The sequence below is a fragment of the Sinohyriopsis cumingii genome, chromosome 10 (assembly GCF_028554795.1).
Source record: "Sinohyriopsis cumingii isolate HCF-2022 chromosome 10, ASM2855479v2, whole genome shotgun sequence".
NCBI lineage: Eukaryota > Metazoa > Mollusca > Bivalvia > Unionida > Unionidae > Sinohyriopsis > Sinohyriopsis cumingii.
In genome coordinates, this window is record NC_142970.1 from 109856057 (window position 1) to 109882797 (window position 26741).

The 26741-nt window shown below is 37.6% G+C and overlaps 1 protein-coding gene across 1 annotated transcript in view; it reads left to right on the forward strand.

Moving 5' to 3' along the window:
• LOC149791007 (neurobeachin-like protein 1) overlaps window positions 1-26741 on the forward strand; it is a 225434-nt gene that overhangs the window by 46822 nt on the left and 151871 nt on the right. The window contains exons 8-15 of the mRNA XM_089972877.1: window positions 2649-2828; window positions 4715-4817; window positions 8307-8413; window positions 12166-12249; window positions 15410-15508; window positions 16247-16493; window positions 17573-17676; window positions 20078-20179. Coding sequence (XP_089829003.1) covers window positions 2649-2828; window positions 4715-4817; window positions 8307-8413; window positions 12166-12249; window positions 15410-15508; window positions 16247-16493; window positions 17573-17676; window positions 20078-20179 — 1026 coding nt within the window. The remainder of the gene's footprint in view (window positions 1-2648; window positions 2829-4714; window positions 4818-8306; window positions 8414-12165; window positions 12250-15409; window positions 15509-16246; window positions 16494-17572; window positions 17677-20077; window positions 20180-26741) is intronic.

Consider the following 26741-nt stretch of genomic DNA (forward strand, 5'->3'; position numbering starts at 1 on the left):
TGTACCTCTCTCCTCCTCTTACATATTTTCCTAAGGTAATATGATTGGGTAATGTATTCGAAGAAGAAACCAATTTTTTCTAGTAAAAATGTTTCTTCAAAAATACTTACCCAATCATAATGCACATACACCCTCCCAGTCTCCCCACAGTTACATCCATAGGGAGCATGCTGTCCACTCCAGTAATAACGGATATTTATACACTATGAAGCTAAAAGTAGTATCGGGGATGGCTGGACTTGCGAGGTAGTGGTAGTTTTTCTAAGGTATTATGATTGGGTAAGTATTTTCAAAGAAACATAATTTACAAGGAAAAATAAGTATTTGTAATGCAATATCATTGTCCACTTCCTTCTTTCATTGGGGCCATTTATATTGTGAATACTATTTTGATTATTGTTTTTGTTTCAGTTCTGCACTTACTTTGTCATAACCCATTACCCAGTTCACTGCATATTTGGAATATAATGTCATACTTCCCTGCTCTCAGTACCAATGTTGCTCCTGGGTGGGGCCTTGGTGTTAAGACTTATACTGTGGACACATTTCAATCAAAGTTCTTTTTCATCCCTTTTTTTTCCATAACCCATTTATATCAGGTCTGAAAAAGAATATCATTGAATGCTTCCCTTCTCTGCATATTAAGAATATAACATCATACATTGACCTTCCCTTCCTCCTTCTCACATCCTATCCTGGGTCAAATCATACATTGATCTTCCCTTCCCCCTTCTCACGTCCTATCCTGGGTCAAATCATACATTGACCTTCCCTTCCTCCTTCTCATGTCCTATCCTGGGTCAAATCATACATTGACCTTCCCTTCCTCCTTCTCATGTCCTATCCTGGGTCAAATCATACATTGACCTTCCCTTCCTCCTTCTCACGTCCTATCCTGGGTCAAATCATACATTGACCTTCCCTTCCTCCTTCTCACGTCCTATCCTGGGTCAAATCATACATTGACCTTCCCTTCCTCCTTCTCACATCCTATCCTGGGTCAAATCATACACTGACCTTCCCTTCCTCCTTCCACCGTCCTATCCTGGGTCAAATCATACATTGACCTTCCCTTCCTCCTTCTCGCATCCTATCCTGGGTCAAATCATACATTGACCTTCCCTTCCTCCTTCTCACATCCTATCCTGGGTCAAATCATACATTGACCTTCCCTTCCTCCTTCTCACATCCCATCCTGGGTCAAATCATATATTGACCTTCCCTTCCTCCTTCTCACATCCTATCCTGGGTCAAATCATATATTGACCTTCCCTTCCTCCTTCTCACATCTACTCCTGGGTCAAATCATACATTGACCTTCCCTTCCTCCTTCTCATGTCCTATCCTGGGTCAAATCATACATTGACCTTCCCTTCCTCCTTCTCATGTCCTATCCTGGGTCAAGCCTTGGGTGGGGCCAATAGGTCAGCAGTAGGATACTTTGCTACAACTCTTGAGTCTCATGTTTAAAATCTTTTATCCAGTTCTCTCCAAATGTGGAACATTTCATGATTCCAAAGTTTCTTCCAGTACTGCTGTGGTCCCAAGGGAATATTTTCTTTCCATTGCATCATTGGGTGTGGTCCCAAGGGAATATATTCCTTCCATTGCATCATTGGGATCACTGCTTTCTTGCTGAGATTTTTCATTAATGTTTTAATAAACCCTCACCCAATTAATTCATATATCAAATTTTGTATGATCCCACAATGCCCTTTCTCCCATTTCAACTTTTGCAGTTAGGTATAGCCATGGGATATGATGTCAACAAGTAGGACAATTCTGAAGTACTGGTTTAAATTTTTTTTTATTTAACTCAATCTTTACTCAATTGAATGCATCTCTGGAATATTACATCATCACATTCACATCTTTTGCCTTGTACCACTGATGCACATGGTTTATATACATGGATGGGGTTGAGAAGTATGATTCTTTTTGGGGGTTAGAGACTTGAATCCTTAAGCTACATAGTTTGTTGGGGCCCCGAGTGGCCGAGTGGTCTAAAGCGCTATCCGTTACGGATCACTGCCATCTCACCTCTGTCTGCGTGGGTTCGAGTCTCGGATTCGGCCAATGCGGGTATGTGAGAAAGCTTGCCAGTAGCTTCTCGTGGGTCGGTGGTTCTTTCCGGGGTTTTCCCTGGTTCTTCCTCCACCATTAATACTGGCCGCCATGAATAGTCAATCGTGTGCTGAAAAATGGCGTTAAACCCCACAACAACAACAACAACATAGTTTGTCATCCTACTTACAGTATACCCTATTTGGATTACATAACATCATCATTTTCTTCCTTTTTGCCTTTGAGGTCATGAGGTCAGGATGTTATGCTCAGATATATCAGTAGTGCAGCCTCTGTATCATACCATGTTTCTTAAAGCACATTTATGTTTGCCATTTTGGATAATTATTTTTAGATTTATTGGTGATTTAGACTTTGCAGACTTGGACTTTTTAGTTGGGAATGCACTTTTAATGAATCTAGTGGATGTATGGCAATTATTCCTGGAAAATCAGTGTATAATTGTACTTGCAGCAGAAAGCCAGGAAACAGGCTGCCCTGCTGTTAGGAAACATGCTACCCTGCAATAAATCCATTACTAGCAATGTGAATTTACAAAATAAAACCCACATCTCTTATTTCAGACAAATGCTCTGAAAGCTATCACTCCAGCCACCCTGGACGTAGTGCTGAAGATTCTGTCTATAGATCAACATGACAAACCAACCAATGAGCAGAGACAGGACTCCCTTGTTCTAAAAAGTCTGGTTCTCAAATGCATCGTCAGAATGGTGCATGTCATACACTGCTGTAGCCCAGATCAGGTTTGTATGTACATTACACACTGCTGTAGCCAACACCAAGATTTTTTTCTCATATACATTTCAAACCATTACAGTGTAAATGACTGTATTTTGGCATGCATGATACACTGATGTAGTTCATTAAAGGTTTGTATTAAAAGTTAAAACTAATATAGTGAGTGTCAATTACTGTATTTTGGTATACATCATACACTGCTGTAGCCCCGACTGGATTTTTATGTACATCATACACTGTTGTAGCTGAGATCAAGCTTGTATATAAATTTCAAACAAATTGAGTGTAAATACCACTGTTTTCGTATGCATTATACACTTCTGTAGCCTCGACCAAGTTTATATACAGATTTAAAACTAATATCTTGGCATATATTACTGTATTTTGGCATACATCACATGCTGCTGTAACCTGAGCAAGATTTGCAAATACAGACCCTGAAAAAAGTGAAATGGAAAAGGAATACAATTGAAAGGCAGAATGACTGCAAACAAATCAGTGATAAAGCTGAAATTGAGGGGGATTGAGTGTACCACGTAATATGCAATGCATCAAATTGATTTACCCATAATCTTGTTCAAACTGTGTTGTTTACATTTGAATATGATGTACAGAAAAGTTAACAAATAACATTGTGTCACTTTTGTAAACCACTACACAGTTTCTCATCATTGTAGATCTTACAAAAAGAATGTAGCTGGATGCATGCTGATTGTGAACAGATGAAATTAGGCCCATTAGAATAAACATCTCTTTAGATCTACTGGTCATAGAAAAAAGCCTGTTGTCCATTGTCTGTTGTGTGATGTCCATCTGTTCATTAGCCCAAGTTTGTTATTCCTGCCTCTCCTTAAATAACTTGGAGGATTGCCATGAAATTTTACACACAAATTGATCCCAATGTCTAGTTTGTCATAAAAGAAGATGATGCTGTTCAGACCTCTGAGATAATCTATTACAAAGAATTGGAAAAGGTGCAGAAATATTTTCATTGCACTATTTATGTAAGATTTTGGTTACAGTTTTGATTTACCATCACAATTTCTGAACCCTTTGATAGATTGCTTTCACACTTGGACCATCTGTCTAGTTAGCATTTGTCTTTCATTTCCAGACATTCACTCTCCGCCAGTGCCAATCCAGCACAGGTCAAAGTTATTTGAAAATCTTTCTTTAGTATGGGGTAAAAAAAAGATTGTATATGGTCACAATTCCCAAACTACTAAGCTTGCCATTTCAGCACCATAAACTCCACCCTTTATTTTTTCCTTCAAGGTCAAGATCATTTGAAAATTTTGATTAATTTTTGTCTTCTGGGTTTTTCTGTATGGTTAGAGATCCCAAACCCCGAGACATGTGATCGTCATACTAGGACTGTAGAATCAGTAAGCATTCGACTTTCAGCTCTATGGACCATTCATCCTTTCTCAGGCCCTATGGCAATGTCAGGGTCATTTAAAATCTTGGTTATATTTTTTGGTTGATGTTTTTCTTATGGGCATACATATCTAACCCATTAGGGGATTACTTTCGTATGTGGGCCATGAAATCAGTAAGCATTTTAATTATATCTGCACAGATCCCTACACTAGCAATTTTCTTGAGCATGGTCAGGATTGTTTGAAAGATTTGGTTTAGTTTTCATTTATAATTTTTTTGTAGGCTATTGGGTCTCAAACACTGGAAGGGATAGCTTTCATACCTAGACTGCTTGGCACTTTCATATTAAATGCAATACCAACCTACCTTCCTGCTGTCCCACAGGCAAGATCAGGGTCATTTGAAAGTAAAAACATTCTATATCAAGCATGGGAGGGAAGAAATAATTTCTTTGTTTTACCTAAATAGATCTTTTTTCAATTGTGTCATGTAACTGTCATCTAATTTTCAGCGCCAAGTGGAGGTGAGTCAGGTTATGGAAGGATATATGAAGGTTCTTTTGGAGGCAGACACAGAGCAGCATGAGGGGTCTGAGAGACAGCTCTCTATGACAAGTAAGTTACACTTCACACAAAGTGAATTGACCATGTTACATTTGAGTTTTATCAGGTGTTGCCTGGCAGATGCATAAGCATGAGTGGAAATGGTCAGGTCACTTTGTATTTTCTATATGTACAGTGTAACATGTGTCAATATTGCCTAGTTATTACACCGAACGTTATGGTGTAAATCAGTGGCATATGTCAGTGGAAAGTGGTCAGGGTACTTTGTATCTCATATATATACATTGCAATGTAATGCAAGCTTGGAGTCTAGCTCTGTGGCAGATGATGTGTCCAGTTTTCAAATGTCACTTTAATTTCAGTTTGTAATCAACATAACTTTTTGCCTGATTTATCCATCTTCAAACATATTTGTGATGCTAGTTAAAATTGCTCCTTAAAAAATTATTTTACTATATTTAATAACGTGTTGTTTTTCTAAACAAAAAATGTGTACCCTTTGTCATAGAGTATTGCAGTTATACAATATTGTTTAAGGGACACGAGTCATGTAAGCTGAGTCAGTGACCACCATTTGGAGTTAGTTGGGGGAGGGGACATTTCTTGTAAGCATGCCATTGATTGCATGAATGTATACTAGAGGGTCTACAGTTCACACATTTTAAGATCTGTTCATCCAGATTTGGAAGGAGAGGGAGAGAGGAAGGGAAGGAGAGAGAGAAGGAATGGAATTTTTAGAAAAATGAAACAGGCCTTAAACATGGAAATAAAGGTTAAATAACATACATAAAGGCAGATGTATTTTCTGAATGAGGGAAAAAGTTGTTCAAAAAGCGATATTGCCATCATGGTGATATCAGTTGTATCCTGCTGACATATTTCAATATCTGACTGTGAAATAAATAACAAGACACCACTTTTTACTTTTTTTTTTGTAGTTTGATAGATTGGACATAAAATGAAGTGGTTGTAACTTTTGCCTCTTATTAAACAGTGACAAAATTTTTAGCAATTTACAGCCTGATTTTAGTCTTCCTTGAGGGCCCTCTGTTGCATATATGATATTAATAATTGTAATACCGAAAAGATTCACACACCAATACACCCATTTCTTTCAGCTTTAATTGTAATACGGAACAGATTCACACACCAATACACCCTTTTTTTTCAGCTTTAATTGTAATACGGAAAAGATTCACACACCAATGCACCCTTAATGATTGTAACACGGAAAAGATTCACACACCAATACACCCTTTTCTTTCAGCTTTAATTGTAATACGGAAAAGATTCACACACCAATACACCCTTAATAATTGTAATACGGAAAAGATTCACACACCAATACACCCTTAATAATTGTAATACGGAAAAGATTCACACACCAATACACCCTTAATAATTGTAATATGGAAAAGATTCACACACCAATACACCCTTAATAATTGTAATACGGAAAAGATTCGCACACCAATACACCCTTAATAATTGTAATACAGAAAAGATTCACACACCAATACACCCTTAATAATTGTAATACGGAAAAGATTCACACACTAATACACCCTTAATAATTGTAATACGGAAAAGATTCACACACCAATACACCCTTTTTTTTCAGCTTTAGAGTGTGTGATCTTCAGCATGTGCAAATGATAAACCTTTGTAACTGCTGTTAATTTGCAAGCAATTACTGATGCACACAAGCTTGTGCTTTTAAGTGATTTTGAGTTGCTTGGACCCAATGTTTTGTACAAAAAATAATCTTTAAAAAGTTAAATACTGCAATATTTCACAGATAGTCGTTCTTATTGAGCTCTGTGTGGAAAGATTTATGTTGTTACATTGTCTTCCAGGTGGTTCAGGGATGTAAACTAGACCCTATGTTCCCCTTGCATGTCATAAGAGGTGACCAATTGAAGCAACGTCTTTGCATTTCATGATTATGTTCCACATGAAGAATGTGGGTTGTATTTTTAAAAACCTGACATTGTATGTTAACCATTTATACTGTTTTTTTTATCCTTTATCTTTGTTTTGTTATATCTTTCAATAGCTTCTTATGTATTTTTATCTGTTTCCTGGTGAATATACACTTTTTAATAGTCAAAGAGGATTTTGTCTTCCTGGTGATTTTTGACTTTTCAATTTTCATATGTCTGCCATAATATGTATCATATTATGTTGTATTTATCCATTCACCCATCTAGCCATCTATTAAGAATTTAATTTGTGGACAATAAATTGGGCTCTTCACCATTGACAGTAACTAAACTGTGTGACTGGCTTGTGCTCAAAAAAAGGAATAATTCTATCAATTTTGGGGTCAAGGTCACTGTTGATGAAGAAGAAAAAAAGTTTCTGCACAATAATATTAGTTCTATATCACATACCCGGAACAACTTTATGAATGAATTGTACTGAGGGTAAAAGTAAAATGTAGTGATCTTTAAGGTCAAAAAGTCAAAAGTGAAGGTTACCGTAACTGCAAAAATATAAATTGTTTCTAGACCAAAAATTTAAGTTCTCATACATAAATCTTCACCAAACTTTGTAGATGACTTACATAGTGGGTTTCATAAAAGCTTAGTAATTTGGGGTTATAGGGTCAAGGTCAAGATATAAAGTCAAGGTCACTGAATAAAAAAATGTTTTGGTTTTTCTTTACATAATGACATTAGTTCCAGACCACTTTCATTGACCAAAGTCTGTGGAGAGCTGCATGCAAGGTATGGTAGAAACCTATTGAACTTGGTGTCAAAATATTAAAGGTTGGTGTCATTGTTGCTGAAAAACTTGATTTTGCTGATTTCCTATTGTTGTAGATGAAGTTCATTGACCACATTTTGTGGATGGCTTGCACTTCGGATAATAAAAAAAGATCTCTAGATTATAATTCCTGTGGTCAGTGGTCATGTAATGATAAATCTGATAGGTGTGTGTGTTGTGTGATTTGAATTTTTAACATAGCTTTAACAATTTTTCAGTCATAATGCTATGATGTTTGCAGTGTGGTAGTAGCACTGGGGTATCATGTTGCAGACATGTAGCATGATGTCCCACCCAGTCACACTATCCTGACACCAGGCCGACCATTCCTAACACTAACCTCTTAATGCTGAGTGCCAAGCGAGGCAGCTGTAAGTACCATTTTTAAAAGTCTTTGGGATGACTTGGTGGGGGATTGAACCCATAATCTCCCGCATCCGAGGTGGACACTATAACCACTAGGCCACCGGAGCGGTTAAATTTGATAGGAAAACAATGGTTTATACACAGTATGTTTAGTGCAAGAGCACATACTTTGATCAGATGTCTATGTCATTGAGACCCATTGGCCTATAAACTCCAGAGGCAGCTGTTTAACCAATCCCTGCTGATGCCATCTTGAAGGACTATTAAGCAGAGTGTAGATATGTGATATGCTGTTCACAGTACTCATAATGATAAATATAGTTTGCTCTGACTGTATAACCAAAATAGTGCTGATGTGCCATTATATATATAGTGTTTACATACACACATTCTGTTTACACCTAGGTGCCATCAGTGAGATGCTTGCATGCCAAGACAAGGCTGCTTTACAAGTCATATTAGTCAGTGGTGGGACTTTTGACTCCTTTATTTCTCTGCTTCAGAAAACTTCAGTAAGTATATAGAAAGACAACTTTAATATTGATTATGGCAATGATTGTCAAGTTTCAGTCTCAACAATATTATTTGACTGGTTGTTTTTTGTAAACATGCTGCTGAAATGTAAAGCAGCATGGTTGTTGTTGAGTACTTTTTAAAATCTTTTATATGTATCAAAATGGTATAAGTGTTAGTTGCACATTTTTGAATAAGTACATAAAAATCATCTTTGATGAGTACATTGTATTTTTTGTTTTGAGTGAGTATTTTATCATTGATGCTTTTATCAAGAAAGAACATTTAATAGCTGTTTTGTTTGACATGGAAAAGACCTGTGATACAACGTGGAAGAACAGAGTAATGAATGACCTGGCTCTTTTATATCAAACGTTCTTTCAGATAGATAATCCAAGGTATGAGTAGGATCATCTCTCTATATGAACAAGACATGGGTGTGCCTCAGGGCAGCATTTTATCTCTAACGCTTTTTAACATGAAAATTAATAACATCGTCAAGGGTTTGAATCCTGGTGTGGATTGTTCTATATACGCTGATGATTTCCTAATATGTTATTAATCAAAACACCTGTATACAATTGAAAGATTACTGCAACAAGATGAAAACAAGATTTAAAATTTGGCCACTGACAATGGTTGCAAATTTGCAAAATCAAAATCAGTATGTAGGCTTATCTATGAGCTACAAAGACAACATGATGATCCTAAACTCTTGTTGGTTGCAACACCTATACTGGTTGTTGATGAAACAAAGGTACTTGGTATTGTCTTCTACAGAAAACTCACCATCATTCCACACGATAAGCAAATGAGAGCTAAATAGTTGAAAGTACTTGACTTACTCAAAGTAGTTGTGCACACTGACTGGGTTGCTAATAGAAAAGTTATTCTTTACCTATACGGAACCTTTATTAGATCCAAACTGGACTATGGTTGCATTGTTCATGGTTCATCCAGAAAATCATATTTAAAGATTCACAACCCATTTTACCATCAAGAAATACATGCTATGGGAGCTTTAGGATATTCCTAGTTGAAAGTCTTTTGGCAGAAGTGAATGAGCCTCCTTTATCACATCGCAGAGATACATCTTTACAGTATGACCTAAAATTGATCTCCAGCCTATTAAACACTGCTTTTGTATCTGTTTTCCAACCCAGCTACAGAACTTTATACCAAAGTAGACAATGTGTCATTCCTACCTTTTGTATCAGAATGTCTTCCAGCTTTGACAAAGCAAACTTTGACCTTTAAAAACTTCAGGTCATTTATTTCTTTAACACTTCATTGGCTTCTAAAACAACCCAGAGTGCTTTTTACCCTACATAAAGAAAAAACAATCTGAGACAAATACCTCCATTTTTTCAAAAATCATGTTTTATATGTTCCATATAAAGATATATGGTACCCAGGAAAGGCAGTATTTTAAAACTGAATGCCAGGATACTTTGATTCAAAGAGTTCATATTACAGTGATAAGAAAATTCTAAACTGCATCAAAGGGTGAGTACTCCACATTAAAAGTGCCTTCCATGGGTCCCAGGTATGTTTTACTGGAACAGCCCTTAGGAACATGTCTCCAAATTCAAAACTGCACAAGAATTTACACTGATGGTTCAAAGGATGATGAAATGGCTGCTGCAGCCTTCATTAGTGTTAATCACAAAACAAAACTTTGTTTACCAGATGGTGCATTGATATTTTCAGCCAAAATCAAGGCAGTAGGCCTTGCCCTGAAATATGCTAAAACCAGAATTATTTTAGACTGTCATTTTCTCTAATTTATTATCAGTACTTCAGTCACTTAGCAAGAAGGAAGTTAAAAAAATCCATTACTGACCACCATTCTCATTAAACATGCCGAGCTGTGTACTGCACACAATGTATGGATTGGATGGTGAAGGTAATGAAGGAGCAGACTATGCAGCCAAAATAACACTATCTCTGCAACCTTCTGATTCAAAAAGAAGCCCATTGTAAGCGGCAGGAATCATGGACTGATGCTGTCAGTAAGAAGCTTCATTAGTCAAACCCTACTTTGTCTAATGGCCTCCCTCCTGCAGTCAATTTGACTGTGTATACAGACATCATCTATAGGATTACACTATTTATATATTTTGACCAAGTGTACAAACATTATCTATTATAAGTACATCATGAATATATTTTGACTGAATATACAAACATTATCTATTATAAGTACATCATGAATATATTTTGACTGAATATACAAACATTGTATTATAAGTACATCATGAATATAGTTTGACTGAATATACAAACATTATCTATTATAAGTACATCATGAATATATTTTGACCAAGTATACAAAGATTATCTATTTAAGTACATCATGAATATATTTTGACTGAATATACAAACATTATATTATAAGTACATCATGAATATAGTTTGACTGAATATACAAACATTATCTATTATAAGTACATCATGAATATATTTTGACCAAGTATACAAAGATTATCTATTTAAGTACATCATGAATATATTTTGACTGAATATACAAACATTATCTATTATAAGTACATCATGAATATATTTTGACTGAATATACAAACATTATCTGTAAGTACATCATGAATATATTTTGACTGAATATACAAACATTGTCTATTATAAGTACATCATGAATATATTTTGACCAAGTATACAAACATTATCTTTTATGAGTTCTTTATTTATATACTTTGACTGAGTATAAAAACATCATTTGTTCTGCTGAGGACAAAAATGGGTGCATTTGTTATGTACATGAATTCTTCATTACAATTATTATGCTTTGGTTTTATATGACTTGAAACATTTGTTTGCCTGGTTAATAACTTTGCAGTAGTTAAGCCTGTTTCCATAAAACTTAGCCCTGTTTTGTGCACCACTGCCAGACCTACTGTTGCATGATCAAGGTCATGGCAAAAGAAAATATATTTGTTTGACTTCTACTCTCATTTAGAGTATAACCTAGGTACAATAAAGACCTTTTTTTGATAAAAAATATCATGTATAGACAATTTGTCATTTACCATAGACATGCCCTCCTGAGGGAAAATGTAATTCAGTGACTTGTATCCTTGTCTGGAGTGTAATGTTTGAACCACTGAAGATATCTGAATGACACTTTTGTCAGTTATGAATCGTGTAATACTGGTATGTTGCATACTCTCTGACCTGTCCACATATGGTTATAACTTTTAAACCAATATTAGAAAGAAACTTAAACCTTTGATATTTTTGAATTGAAAGTTTCTCCCATATTTATTATGTTTTCTTAGTCATACCCCCTGCCAAGGTCACAGCCAGAGATGATCTAAGTCATTCTTCTGTTTCTTTATCCAGGGTGTTACCTTTCAAACTCTACTGATATTTTGGTGAAACTTTACCAAGAACCACACCTTATTGCACAATAATTAAGATTTTTAGTTCAAAGGTCAAGGTACGTTGTGGGGAAAATGTTACAAGATGGATGTCTCATGTTGCATTTGTGATACTTTTACTAATATAAAAATTGGTACAGCATTAGACACGTAGCATAAGTGGCATGGGTTCAATAACTACCCAGGCCAGCCCAGGTCAACAGCCTTGGTGTGACTTGGGAAAATACAAATAGCTCCTATTTTCACAGCATGATATAGCCAAATCAATTGCTGAAAGTGCATTTTCAGAAGTAATCAATCAATCAATGGTAATAGCTAAGCTTTTAAAACGTTTTACATATTTATTCAATTTTTAGCTGTGTGGATCAGAAGCCCAATCACTAGCTATGTCTGTCCTGAATGTCATGAACACAGTGCTCACTGGATCCTCAAATGCAAAGGTATTCCAGATATTGCTAATTGTAAAATGTAATTAGATATATACCATATATCTTTGCCTGTAAGTCCAGCTACAGTGTGCATAAACCCAGATCTTTGACCACAAAATACACTAGCAGATCTTTGTCTCTGCACTTTGCTAGAAGTTTTCATTAAAATAAACACCATAGACAAAGATCTGCAGGTGCATTATGTGAAGGTAGGTCAGGGTCTGTGTTGTTTGCATTTGGATTAGACTTATAGATGAGTATATACAGTACTTGGTTTTAACTTTATATTTGAATGATTACATTGTTTAATTGAAAATCCATTCTGTATGGTTTCCATTGGATACATAAATCCATTCTGTATGGTTTCCATTGGATACATATGTATAAGTCATAGTTACTTGCCTTAAAAATTGTGTGAGTTTTGATTTAATGTGTTTGATAGAACCTTCAAAAATTGTTTTTAATTGTTTTGCTCAAAAAGATATAAGACCCACATGTTTTCATTGCCATTAATAACAAGAACAAAAACATGTTTTTAAGAATATCGTTGGATAGATGTCCCCATATGACATGCAGTATACTGTTAAATTTACACATTTTATGATGTTTGTGAAAAAGTTACACTTGTAGATACAGTAGTCCCCCTCTTGAACGGCCCCCCTGACCAGCGGCCACCCGCTCCTTACGGCCAGAATCCGTTGGCACTGACGAGTTTGTGTTCAAAAGTACCCCTCGCGAAAGGCCACCCGCCTAATGCGACCAGTGGCCAGCATATTAGTGCAAAATTATAAAATTTACCCCTCACAAGCGGCCGCATTTTATTTGAATATGTATCCAGAACCAGTATTGTATTCATGACGTATGTTAAGTAATCCTATTTCTGTTTCCCGATGTCAGGTTTTCGTTACTGAAAGAAGTGTTGAGTAAAGTATATTTACCACTAAGGTTAATATTATATCATTTATGCCTCACGAGAAGCCAAATTTATTCCATAAAAACCGAGAAAGACTCAAATTTTAATCCATACAAAAGGGTACGTACATGTAATCCAATTAGCCTTACTGCTGTGTTATCATAAGATGTCCGGTTTAGTCACTGTGATAATTGTTAAGATTACAATTATCGAACAGTAGTAACAGCTGAGAAGTGGCAGTATCGATGTACAATACCCAAGTCAGCAGGAAAATGGTTTAATAGCCTTTATGGCTTCCCTTAGTAAGATATTGAGCTTGTTCACTTTGGTAATCAGTGGCTATTACTGCTGACAATAATTGTCAAAATTATGAATCCTTGCTGCCGCGAGGTCAAATCTGCATGATGTTAATGGTACATATCGAAGCCGTTTTGGCTTCTCTCACTTAGTGTAAAGAAATGTATAAAAACAATAGGGTACCAGACTGCGACTAACGAATCACATGACAAGATCACTTCCTTTAAAAACACGGCAATTTGTTTAGATGCATACAAAATTGTTTTATCAGTATTGTAGTTCGCAACATGAATAACATACTGCAAAAAGATCAATATGTCATCGAGAAAAATAAAAATTCTCAGTTTAGAGGAGAACGTGAAAGTTATTCAACGGGGGGGGATGTCGCAGAAAAATAATGTCAGGAAGACTCAGATAAACAATATCGTAAAAGATAATGAAACAATTCTGCAGAAGTGGAAAGGTGAAATGGACGGAGAAAGGAAGATTGTTTGAGCCAGGAGACGTTTGTATGCTGATTTGAAAGACAAGAAAAAGCAAAAATTTTGTCAGTTGAATTGGAATATGATGACTTTACCGCAAGTAACTGATGGTTGCACAGATTTCAAGTGCGACACAATATCAAGAGTTCCGTCATTAGTGCCGAATCAGCTGATGTTAATAATGAAGCTGTCGAAGATTGGAACAAAAGACTAAACGAAATATGCAGGGGATATGACAGCAAGGATATTTTTAATGTGACGAGACTGGTTTTTTTTTTTTAGAGTGATACCAGCAAAGTGACAGATGATGTGAACTGTAACATAATTATAAAGACAGTTTTAAAACTATCAATGGTTATTCATAGCATTCTTTTGCAAATGATGACAAAGTTTGTTTTACATTTATTTCACATCATTCATGTGATTTTTTAATTAAAATATTAAATATTTAAAATTAAATGCACTTGTGACTTTTTTCATATGTATTTACTACTCACATTTGTCATCCCCCTCTAGAAAGGCCACCCGCATTATAAGGCCACTTTCCTGCTGCATTAGGGGTGGCCTTATAAGAGGGGGACTACTGTATGTAAATTTATGGAGTGGAGAAACAGTCTTATTATTTCCAATGAAAGATCCTTGTTCATTGGGTTATTAATTTCATTGTTTGTGGCAACCATGAAATTTACTTCTTTTTATTTTACCCCATGAAAAATAGTGAATTCATACAGTAAAGCAGACATCATCCAGAAATGCCAGCCATTCTAGATTTTTGTGGAGTGAAAATTCCACATTCCAAAATAATATTGATTATAGGAGACTAAAAATTATAGGGCATACAGTTTTAAACAAGAATTTTCTATGAGCACATATGTAATGAGATAACTACTTCAGCACCATTATCTTTGACTGGTAACCAGACTTGTAACCAGACTGGTAACCAGACTTGTAAATAATAAACTAGTTGATTAGATTGTAAATGGGTGAAACATGGCAGCAAAGATGAACAAAAATAAATATGCAGATAATTAATGAGGAAGATATTTTTAATGTTTATTCTTTAGCCAAAATATTCAAGGAATTCAAGGCACTAAACTTGAAGGAAGGAATACACCATGTTTGTTTTCATTGTACACCGTAAGCTTATTTAGAACTGGTTGAGTGTCATATATGTTCTAGATGCACCACTTAGATTATGAAAAATTGACACTAGAATTCCTGAGAAGCATCATCATGGGTTGTCATTTGATCAATCTTGGCTTATATGTCTACTATGACATCAAAGTTCTAGGCAAGAGGAGTTTTTGGTTGCTTGAAATGAGTCTGAACTTTTTTAGCATAGAATGTAATAAAATAAAGTTGAGACAGTTATTGTAAACTACGTGTTACATTTAAAAAAATTCAGATTTAGTAATTTTCATGGTTAATAATATGGTACAATTAAAAAAATATTATATTTTTAATTTTTTTCACATTTCAGGAAAGATTCAAGGTGCATGTTGGATATGAGAGATTTGTGGAAGCCCTGAAATGTTTAGGACAACCCTCAGTGGAATTACTTAAATCTGTTCTTAACCTGGTCAGTTATACTTGATCTGTTATCAGCAATTATATTTAGATTATTGAAGTTAAATGAATTCAGATTGAAAACAAATTTTGTTCTGTTTTCTAATGCTGAAATAATGTTTGTTTGAATTTTGAATTTTTAAATTGCAGTTTTTTAATGACATGTTTAAAAGTAACTATTTTTGTCATATAAAGCTTTTTGTATTAATTGTAACCTACAGCCTTTCATTTTCTAAGACGACATTGACGTTGTTGTATTAAAAGTGTAGTTGAGGTTTTAAAAGGATTTCAAATATATGCAAAAACTAGAAAATGACTAAATTTGTTTGCTGTAGGTATTGGTACATTTTGGTTGTCATCCTCTTAGTTCTACTAAATATATCTGAATATTACTATTTCTTTCTCAAGATTAGTTAATTATATTTCTAATTGTTTGTTTCACAAAGTAACACTCTGACCAGAAGATCACACAAATGAGATTCAGACTTAAACTGAGTTTCCAATATCATTCAATCAAAAACAAGCCTTTCAAAGTAAGGTATATTTATGATTGGTCAAAACCAAATCCCAAGCCTTTCAAGATAGGGTAATTTGTGATTGGTAAAAACCAAATCCCAAGCCTTTCAAAATAAGGTAATTTGTGTTTGGTTTAAATCAAATCCCAAGCTCAAACTCAGTCTCAAGAGTTGTAAGATGGTTAGCAAATGCACCTTCATTTTTTCATTTACTTTTTTCTTTTCCTGATGGACAGGTGATAGAAGGTACTTATGATGAGAAACATGAATCACACACAGTACACAACACTCAAGCTGCTATTATGTTGATCCAATGGTTGCCTGATATACAGTCACATGACCTCCAAATATGGCTGTCTGAGAATCTACGATCCCTGTGTACTTATGGCCACAACAACAAGATGAACTGTTGTAAGGATGGAATGATTGCTGCTATTTTGACTGTTCTAGGAAGAGAACGCCAAATAAATTCCAAAGCTGTTGGTATGTCTTTCGTAACTTTTATATTTCTTTTTCTTTTATCGACTATTGTAACAGCAAAGTGTGAGACATAGGTATGACTTTTCTGGCAATGATGACAGCAGCAGCAAGGATAAAATGATTTGTCAGCATTTTCAGTTAAAGTTTTTTTTAGGACAGATATTATGGGGTTACATTGTTGTATGGTGAACAGGTGTGAAATGGAGTGTGGGTTTAAAATGGAAAGATCTGCAGGTGAGATTATATGGGGGCTATATCATAGCAAAGTTGGTACATGAGAAATTGGGGGCAGTATATCATAGTATTACTATAGTAGTCAGGTGAGATAATGTATAGGTGTGTTATTGCAAAGTGAGCAGTACATCATAGCTTGATAAAAAATGGGGGTGGGGGTATAATATAGCATTGTGGACAGGTAATATACTATGGGTTATAGCAGAAGCAGGTGTAACATGCTCTACAGAACCCTTGTTGTCAGCCCTAGGCATTTATTACTTTTATCTTTGCACATAGTTTTCAGCCAGTCTGTTTGTTGACATTTGCCCTATCTCTCTTATGTATACTAATAATCCAAATTGTCTAAAACAAGTGCACAAAAGGTGATTAGTTAAGCATTATATGTGTAGAAGGAGCATAGTTAGAGCAATGTCCGATATAACTTTGTTAAAGTCCTAGTGAAAATAGCATGACAGTTATGATACAGACTTGTACATTTTTCTTAACTGTGCTAAAATATACTTAATTGCTGAGAATGCTGAATTATGAATGCTAGATGATGAACAAACACACCTGTTAATCTAAGATAAAGAATTTTCTATGTAAATAAACCTAAGTGAACACAAGGATTTTCATTGAAAGAGATTGCATGCTTACCTCATGTCAAAATTTATGTTATGGGTTATGTAATTTTAAAGTCATGGAGTAGATAGTAAAATGATTTTTGGAAAATTGACAGAAACCAGCAGAATCCTACACATATTGATCTGTCATTTGGATCTAATATTTATTGGTAATGGTATTGTTCACATTCTGGCTTATGTGAGGTTTCTTATTTGTAAATTTTTTTTTGCCTATATTGGTAGGTAATTTAATAGGTCTTCTAGAAGGATTGGGAACACACTCCATTACTGCTACAGACCTGAAACAGCTGATCAGCCTTCTGAAATTAAATGAAGAAGAAAATCAGGTACTTTATATAATATACTATATTCAACTTAATACTGACTCTTTGCTTGGTAACCATCCAGCCCTCATTAGGTCAGATCTTTAGTAAAATTAGCCTTTTCTCCATCAAAAGTGTTCCCTGATCACATTAACATTAGGATACAAGTTATTACCTCCTGAATCCATCCCTCCAAATGACCAAAACTTAATGCATCAAAACCCTAATAGCTATCTTTCCCCAATGACCTTTCAAGGTGAAGATGTTAGCACCCATCATAATGAAAGGGTACCATTCCTGACCATGTGCCCAATTTGGAATCTATCATGGCATGGTTGAATAAGGCACTTTTTAGAGCGTCATTGGTTCATCTCTCATATAGGACCTGCTTTGTAATTGCTGTAATCTACAGCAGGCACGATTAGCAAAATGCTTGCCTTGTTCATTGACCAAAAATATCTACAGTTCCGATGGGATGGTTCAATTATACTCATGATGGGCCCTGCAGGATGTCCTTCTCAGGCAATGAGTTTTTGTTTTTTGACTTCTCTCCTCAGGGCCATGTACATGTTGCAGTGCCTAAAACAAACCGAGCTGGTGCAAAGAAGGTCTTATCTATTTTTACTGCTAAATGAGGGAAAGTTCAATATCTCATCTTAGGTTTTGTCTTCCTGAATGAGAACAGATAATTGTTCTTCTTTCAGATGATTAAACCAAGATCAAATGAAGGTTTTATTCATTTCAGCTCATGACGTTAGGGCAGTTATCACCAGTATTGCATTCAACTGCAACTATTCCCTAACCAGTATTATACAAGCCATGGGATGGAGGTCCGAAAGGGCTTTTTCTGTCTTCTTTTCCTACGAGATCTTTCATCCCAAGAGGCTCAGTTTGAGCTGGTGGGACCTGTTGCAGCAATGCATCAGGCTACATTTCTAGATAAGTCAGCAGCTTTTTTTGTGATATATAGAGACTTTAAAATTTGAATGAAAAAGATGCTGATTTCCTGCAACCAGAAAATTCTTTGAAGAACTTGTTCTCCAGAATAAACAGAATTTGACCAAGATTGACAGAAATCATTCTAGTAAGTTGCGCTTGTTAACTTAGTACAGATGATATTGATCTGCCATCAATTTTGGCTTCTTGTACTATAAATATAGAACCCTTGAATATTATCTTCTAAAATAGCCACAAAATACACCGGACAGAATTCACAGAAAGTGACTCTGCCTGAACACCTTATGGTTGTTACTGATGATGCTGTTCCACCATCAGATAAGTGCTAAACATTCATTATCTTTCAGATTTCCTAACAACACTGAAAGTCTTGCAAAACCTTAAATTTGGCAATCATTTAATATTCCAGATCTTACAGAAACATGATTTACTGTGCAATCTAGAAACAGTATTGTGTACTTTTGTCAGCCAAGTCACAATGGTATTAAGGGTAATGAAAGGGCAGCCAAGTCACAATGGTATTAAGGGTAATGAAAGGGCAGCCAAGTCACAATGGTATTCAGGGTAATGAAAGGGCAGCCAAGTCACAATGATATTAAGGGTAATAAAAGTCACAGTGATATTAAGGGTAATGAAAGGGCAGCCAAGTCACAATGGTATTAAGGGTAATGAAAGGGCAGCCAAGCCACAATGGTATTTAGGGTAATGAAAGGGCAACCAAGTCACAATGGTATTAAGGGTAATGAAAGGGCAGCCAAGCCACAATGGTATTAAGGGTAATGAAAGGGCAACCAAGTCACACTGATATTAAGGGTAATGAAAGGGCATACATAGCAGCTAAAGCCATGCTGCAGTCACCCATTTCAGAATCGAGGTTTCCTCATACTGACTTCAAGCATTCTCTTTATACTTGGCAAAATATGTGGAATGAAAACTTGACAAATAAACTTTAAACCATCAAACCCACCATTGGTGAGTGTCATTTTCCATATATAGAACAAATGATAAGGATGAAGTAGGTAATATTTGTGCTAATAGCTTACCTCCTGAAGGGTGAACCTCAACCAGAGTGCATATCCTCCCAGTATCCTCTGACAGGGGAACACATTCCTGTTTCATGTATCAACTTTCTGACTGTGAGACATAAAGAAATAAATCTAGTAAATATGTTTGATTTATTGACACTTAACTCATCACAGTTTTATAATATAGAACCCAAATTTCACTGACTCAGAATTATTGATACTTTATACATTGTATGCTTATGTTTTAGAACCCATACTCTACCAGATTAGATTTATGGATAATTACTTTTCACATTGTATGCTTATGTTTCAGAACCCATACTCTCCCAGAGTAGATTTATGGATAATTACTTCATACATTGTATGTTTATGTTTTAGAACCCATACTCTACCAGATTAGATTTATGGATAATTACTTTATACATTGTATGTTTATGTTTCAGAACCCATACTCTACCAGATTAATGAGAGCCATTTCCACCATGGCTAGAAGGGAGGGCAAAGAAGGGGCACTGCGTTTCTTCAACCTACAAGAACCAACAGATGTAAAGTATTGTTTAAAATATTAGAATATCCTTGCTGTTTTCTTGATCTATTGGCTTTAGGGTCTAATGCTTACTGGTGAAAAAAGAAACATTCCAATACATATAAAAATGGGTGCTTGCACATATATCAAAATGAATACATACCAAATGACACATACAAGATAAATTGTTAGACTCGTGAACTATGATAAGGGAAATCATGGTGAAAGGGTAATCTTAAATATCTGCAAAATAATAGCTTAGAAATTGCCACAATTTAATTATATAGTTCTTGCCAAATGTTTATAAAATTTTACTTTGTACAAATTGCTGGCACAGCTTTTCACATGACAACTCTGGAGACATCTACAACTCTAGATATTTAGTTGTACGATTCTCTTACTATTAAATTCCATAATTAAGTTCATTTATTGCACCAGACTTAGGTTTTTGCACTATAACTGTCATTTCAAACAGAGGTCTTCAAAATAAGCCTTTATAAGATATGTATGGTATTTATAGGACAATTTGAGGATAAAATATCAGCAAATATTTAAGACACCATTCCTAAGTGAACTGAGTGCTTAGCATCACCTTGTCTCATTACTTACAGCCATTGGGACAGCTATGAGTTCAGGTCTGGTGCAAATGACTACCTAATGTTATATGATGTATATCACAGAGTAGGTCCCCACTTAGCATTGTCCTCTCTCATTACTTAAGCCAATAGGACAGCTGTTCATGCCTTGTGTCAGTACCTAATTTGACCTAATGAATGTCAAAATGTGGGTCTCCATGTAGCATTGCCCTATCACATGACTTACAGCTAATATGACAGCTGTTAGTTCAGGCCTGGTGTCAGTACAAAATGTGGGTTTCCACGTAGCATTACCCTATCACATGACTTACAGCCAATAGGACAGCTGTTAGTTCAGGCCTGGTGTAAATAATTATGTGATGCTACTTAATGTATGTGACAGTGTGGGTCCCCTTTAAGCATCACCTTATCACATCACTTACAGCCAATAGGACAGCTGTTAGTTCAGGCCTGGTGTAAATAATTACCAGTTGTTACATAATATAGGTAGCATTGTGGTTCCTGCTGCCACAGTTTTGACTTAAAGGTTGTAAATGTATGGTAATTTTGAGATAAAATAAATCAGAAACAATTGTTTGGGTTTTGCTCAAGTTTAGAAATGTTTTAATCATGGGTGCAGCAGTATTTCTTTTCCCACACAGACTGCTAGGATTGCTGATAGGTCTCCCATCAAGATATGTGGTTAAAATATAGATGTTTCTCCTTCAAATACGTTCCCCGATCACATTAACGTTAGGGATATAAGCCTGCTACCTCTCGAATCCAGCCCTACTAAAAGACGAAAATTCGTCTTTTCTGTCTATCTCATATAGACCAAAGGGCAATAACTCTTGTCCCTTACCTCCCCTTGCCACCGCCAGGTGTCACTAGTTTTTACGCTTAGCTTGTACTGATAACACGTACATTATACCTCCAAACAATCCAAGCCATCTTAGCGTTAAATTGGACCATCCGAAGTTAAATTTGGATTTATTGCGTTGGACAATCATTCTTGTACAGGTTGTATACATTATTTTAACAATTTATTTCAAAATTGAGTGACTTTGTCACCCTAACGGATTTCGTCTACTGAAGACCATGTTACACATGCTATCACTGAACTCGTGTTGTCAATTAAGAGTTAACGTGACACTGACTAATTTTGCTTACTCCGTTAGTAACGGTTGTGGTATTAGCGAATTAATAACATGCTGAATTGCGAATTTGTGCTTTGTTTTCTTTTCTTGTGTCGTTTCAGTAGAAATGTCAACCAAATGCATGAAATGCAAAAAGTTCAAAGCAAAAGAAGACAACCGTGACTCTTGTATTGTATGTACGAAGTGTACATCATCTATACCATGCAGCATGTGTAATACTTGGACAGAGCAAATGTGGGCTGATGTAGTCCAGAAGGTAGCAAAAGGGAGGGATAGACGGAATAAGTCGAAAAAAGGGGGACATTGGGGTCCCCCCTGCACCTAAAGTTCGTCGTTTGCAACCGTCAGCCACAGTAACATCAGCGGCAATGGAGGAAAATAATGTTGACAGGGTACAACAGTACACCTTTGAACAGATGCGTCGTTTGGTCCAGGAAACGACGACGCAGCTATTGACATCAGGCCAGATATTACCCTTATTTCCCTCGCTCGTTTCCACAGCTTTTTCTGACTCTTTGAGAGAATGTTCCCCCAATTTTAGGCTGCCCAGTGGGCATAAGTACCCCCGCATGTCCGAGCTTAAGTCAGGACGCATGGGTTTTTTACCGGATCCATTTCATTATACAACCTCTATGTCACCGGTCGTCCAGCTGTCCCAGCATGGGGACCCTATTGCTAAAACGGTCCAACCAAATATGATTTACGGGGATCTTAGTGATAAATCCGTCCGTCAAGCTGTACCACCAGCAACATACCAATACTATGGCAGAGATTTTAGTGAGAAATCTGTCCTTCCAGCCAGGCCATTGGAGCAGCCGGTACTGGTGATAGCAGGACCGTCACCAACATTCAGGCCGACCACAAGTCAGACAAACCAGCCGGCAGGGCCAGCCGTCCATATGTTCACGGCTTATCCACAAGGGAGAGTTAGTGACAGTGTCAAGGATGACGGAATTGTGTTATCTGTGCCACCTGGTATGCTCTATCCAGAAATGCAAGCTATTCCAGAACACGACTCAGCACACAGTGAGGGTGACGAAACTCCTGCAAATCAGCCATACACAGATCCAGCCATGGAACGGACTGAGTTTGGCTTCAAGGCGGCAGTGTAAGAAATTTATAGGGTGTTGGCAACTTCAGAATGCCCTCCACCTCCTACCGCCACTCAAGACCACAAAGTTAAGGCATCTCTAGTCGGCAAAAATTAAGGAGATCAATGATCGTCTATCAGGACGAATAGGTGAGCCGGGGAATGTTAAGGCGTTCTTTTCAGAAAGCCAAGTACCAGCGACGTTCTCGTGTCGCTGGTACAAAACTCATTCAGACGCCTTCAGTATGGATCTTCAGGCCCTGGACAAAAATATGGCAGCAGTTCACATGTCTGCTCTACTGTTTTACAAAGTGGACAAAGATGTGTTCCATGCCACGTCAAAGCTAGTCCGGAACGTAGTCGCTACATCTTCAATGTTAGACTTGGCTTCATTAGCCATTTTCCGACTCGCAGAAAAATCTGACAATGACCACGCTTGGGAAGTGACGGCCTGGATTACTAGAGTTATTAACAGGGCAGCTCACCATGCCATGGCTAATGCGTTGACTGCTTCTGCCAACTTAGACCTGACAGGACGTGACGCATGTATGCAGTCCACGTCGCTCAAGCCCCATCATACTCTGGCTTTACGGATGACTCCATTTAGGTCGCCTTTACTCTTTGGAGGAAAAATTGAAGAAGTTCAGAAGCAGGCAGCTCAGGAACTGCCCCTCCAACTTGCCGCCCAACCCTAGCAGGCGTTTAGAAAAAAAATCCCCTGCCACAGTGGAGGGATGATTGGCGGACCAGGGACAAGGGATCCTTACAATCAAATGTGCAGTATAGATCCCAACCCAATGCCAGGAGACAACAGTCTAATCAAGCTAGGAGGCAACCATGCAGAGGTGGTAAGAAACAAAGTTTCTCCGTCTTCAAGCCTTCTAACTCTAAAAGTTTACATACCCTCCCCACCACCTGCGGACAGCCTGCCTGTGGGTAGCCACCTCCTGCAATTTCAGGACCACTGGACCACATTTTTTCCTCAGAATGATTGGGTGATCCAGGTAATTTCGGAGGGGCTTCGGATTTGATTTATCCAACCCCCTCCCCTGTCCTCCTCTCCCCTCTTCATGGACGTACCGTCCGATCAGGAGAAGGATACCTTTCTACAACAGGAGATATGGTCGCTCATAGAAAAACGGGCAGTGGAGATTGTGAAAAAAAAAAAAATCCACAATCGCCGGGGTTTTATTCCAGGCTGTTTCTTATCCAGAAGGCAAATGGCAAGTTGAGGCCGATCATCGACCTGAGTCGCCTCAACCAGTACATTTTGCCACCGAAATTCAAGATGGAAATGGCGAGATCAATCCGTCTTTCCATCCGGCGGGACGAGTATGCCGTCAGTCTAGATATGACCAACGCATATTTTCACGTCCCTATCCACCCCGTGTCACAGAAATTTCTCCGATTCGCTTACCACAACGTGGTTTATCAGTTCCAGGTCCTACCCTTTGGCCTCAACATCAGCCCTTGGGCTTTTACCAAGGTTATGGATTGCATCGTCACCCTGTTCTGCTCGACTTCATCTACAGGGACGGCAGTGTACTTGGACAACATCCTCAAGAAACATATGGTAAGTTCTATTCTGCTCAAAGGCAGAAACGATCTTTTAGCACTTTTAGATCATCTAGGCTTTCTCGTGAACTGGAAAAAGTTTGATCTCCGTCCATCCCAGCGTTTTGTCCATCTGGGTATGGAGTTTCTCACCGATCTGAATCTGGTACGGCTTCCTCGCGCTCGCGTAATCTGGATCGTCGAACTTGTCGAGTCCGTTTCCAACAGGACATGGATTTCAGCAAGAGAATTCTTGCAACTCCTCGGATTATTCAATGCGGCGGTTTACTTGATCCCGCTTGGCCGTCTTTTTATGCGTCCCTTACAAATGACATTACTGGCACAATGGCGCCCCTTTTCAAGTCCCTGCAATCAAACAATAATGATCATGCCCGAGATACGATCATTCCTGCATCAGTGGCACAACCCCAGTTGGCTGTCCATGGGGATTCCTCTGGAGATGCTTCTGATTGCTCCTCTCAGATGGAACAAGTCCTGGATCACCGATCTACTCGATCTAGCGAAAAAACTACCAAGGAAGATTCCAACCAGCCCAAATCTTCTCAAACAACCGTGGTCATGGGTGTTCCACCCCTGCCCGGACCGTCTTCTTCTTCACGCTTGGCTCTTGTCCAATCAGCCTTGCGAGACAAATAATTTAAACCTTCGATTGTGGAGAGAATCTCAAGAGCAAGAAGGCCCTCCACTCTGAAGGCTTACAAGGGAAAGTGGCGTGTTTTCAGGGACTGGTGCCATATCAATAACATCGTCCCTTTGAGTGTCTCAATCACTCAACTGGCCTACTTTTTTCTCTGGCTTTTCGAGGAGAAACAGTTGGCCCCAATTACTATCAAAGGCTACCACTCCATGATATCAGACACATTCCGCCATCATGGTAGATGTGATATTGGGCATAACAAAGATCTATCAGATCTGTTAGCCAATTTTGATTTCAATCAACCAAAATCCCTCACCCTGTTTCCAAAATGGAATCTGTCCTGGGTTTTAACATGGCTCAATTCGGACAAATTTGAACCTTGAGCCCACACTTTGTTAAAGCTACTATCATACAAAACATGTTTCTTGATAGCCTTAGCTTCAGCATGCAGGGTGAGCAAGTTACCTGCCCTTTCCAGTGACCTGAACTTTCTTCAGTTTAGATCAGATGGTTCAGTGGTCCTCCTGACGCAACCAGGCTTTGTAGCCAAAAATAGGTTACCATCCATTGGCAATCAAAGAATCATCATTCGCTTGCTCTCTTCCATAGATAAGTCAAGAGCAACAGCCATGCAAGATCCTGTTTGTGCACTCAAGCACTATTTAAAACGCACAGAGGTGTGTCGGGACACACGTAAGCGCCTCTTTCTTCCGGTCAAAGCTGGTAAACGGGATATCACCCCTCAAGCCCTTGCTTCATGGCTGAAGTGGGTTATATGCTCAGCGTACTCTGAGGTCTCACAAGATCAGAGTTGCCTCATGAAGATTACAGCTCATGAGATTAGAGCAATCTCGGCAAGCCTTGCATTCGAATGCAATGTTTCGATCTGAGATATAATAGAAGCTGTTGGCTGGCATGCAGAGTCAACCTTCTCCAGTTTTTATCTCAGAGATTGGGCTTCGCAGAGGCAAACCTTGAATCTGGTAGGTCTGGTGTCGGCAGCCCAGATGACCACCAGACCCATTTAAAACAATCAGCACAGCTATCAGCTTCGCTGGATTCACCAGTGAAATTTCGTAGGTAAGAAGATTTCAATAACTATCTTCTTAACCGTATATAGGGGCCACATATCACGGGACCCTAGGCTGTGTTGCTGATGAAATTAGGAGAATGGGTTATCTTTCAAATGGGGAGTCCAGCCATCATTCCCTAGAAGGTACCCGGGGTGGAGGTAGGATGCTCAGCATTCCCTCCTTCTATTACCTGTTCTCCTAATGTTAATGTGATCAGGGAACGTATTTGAAGGAGAAAGCAAATTTTTAGTCAATTATGTTTCTCCGAGAATACTTACCCGATCACATTACTTAAAAACCCTCCCAACCACCCCGCTATGAGAGCATCCTCGTATAATATATATCGCTCAGCTTAAAAAACTAGTGACACCTGGCAATGGCAAGGGGAGGTAAGGGGCAAGAGTTATTGCCCTTTGGTCTATATGAGATAGACAGAAAAGACAAATTTTCGTCTTTTAGTAGGGCTGGATTCGA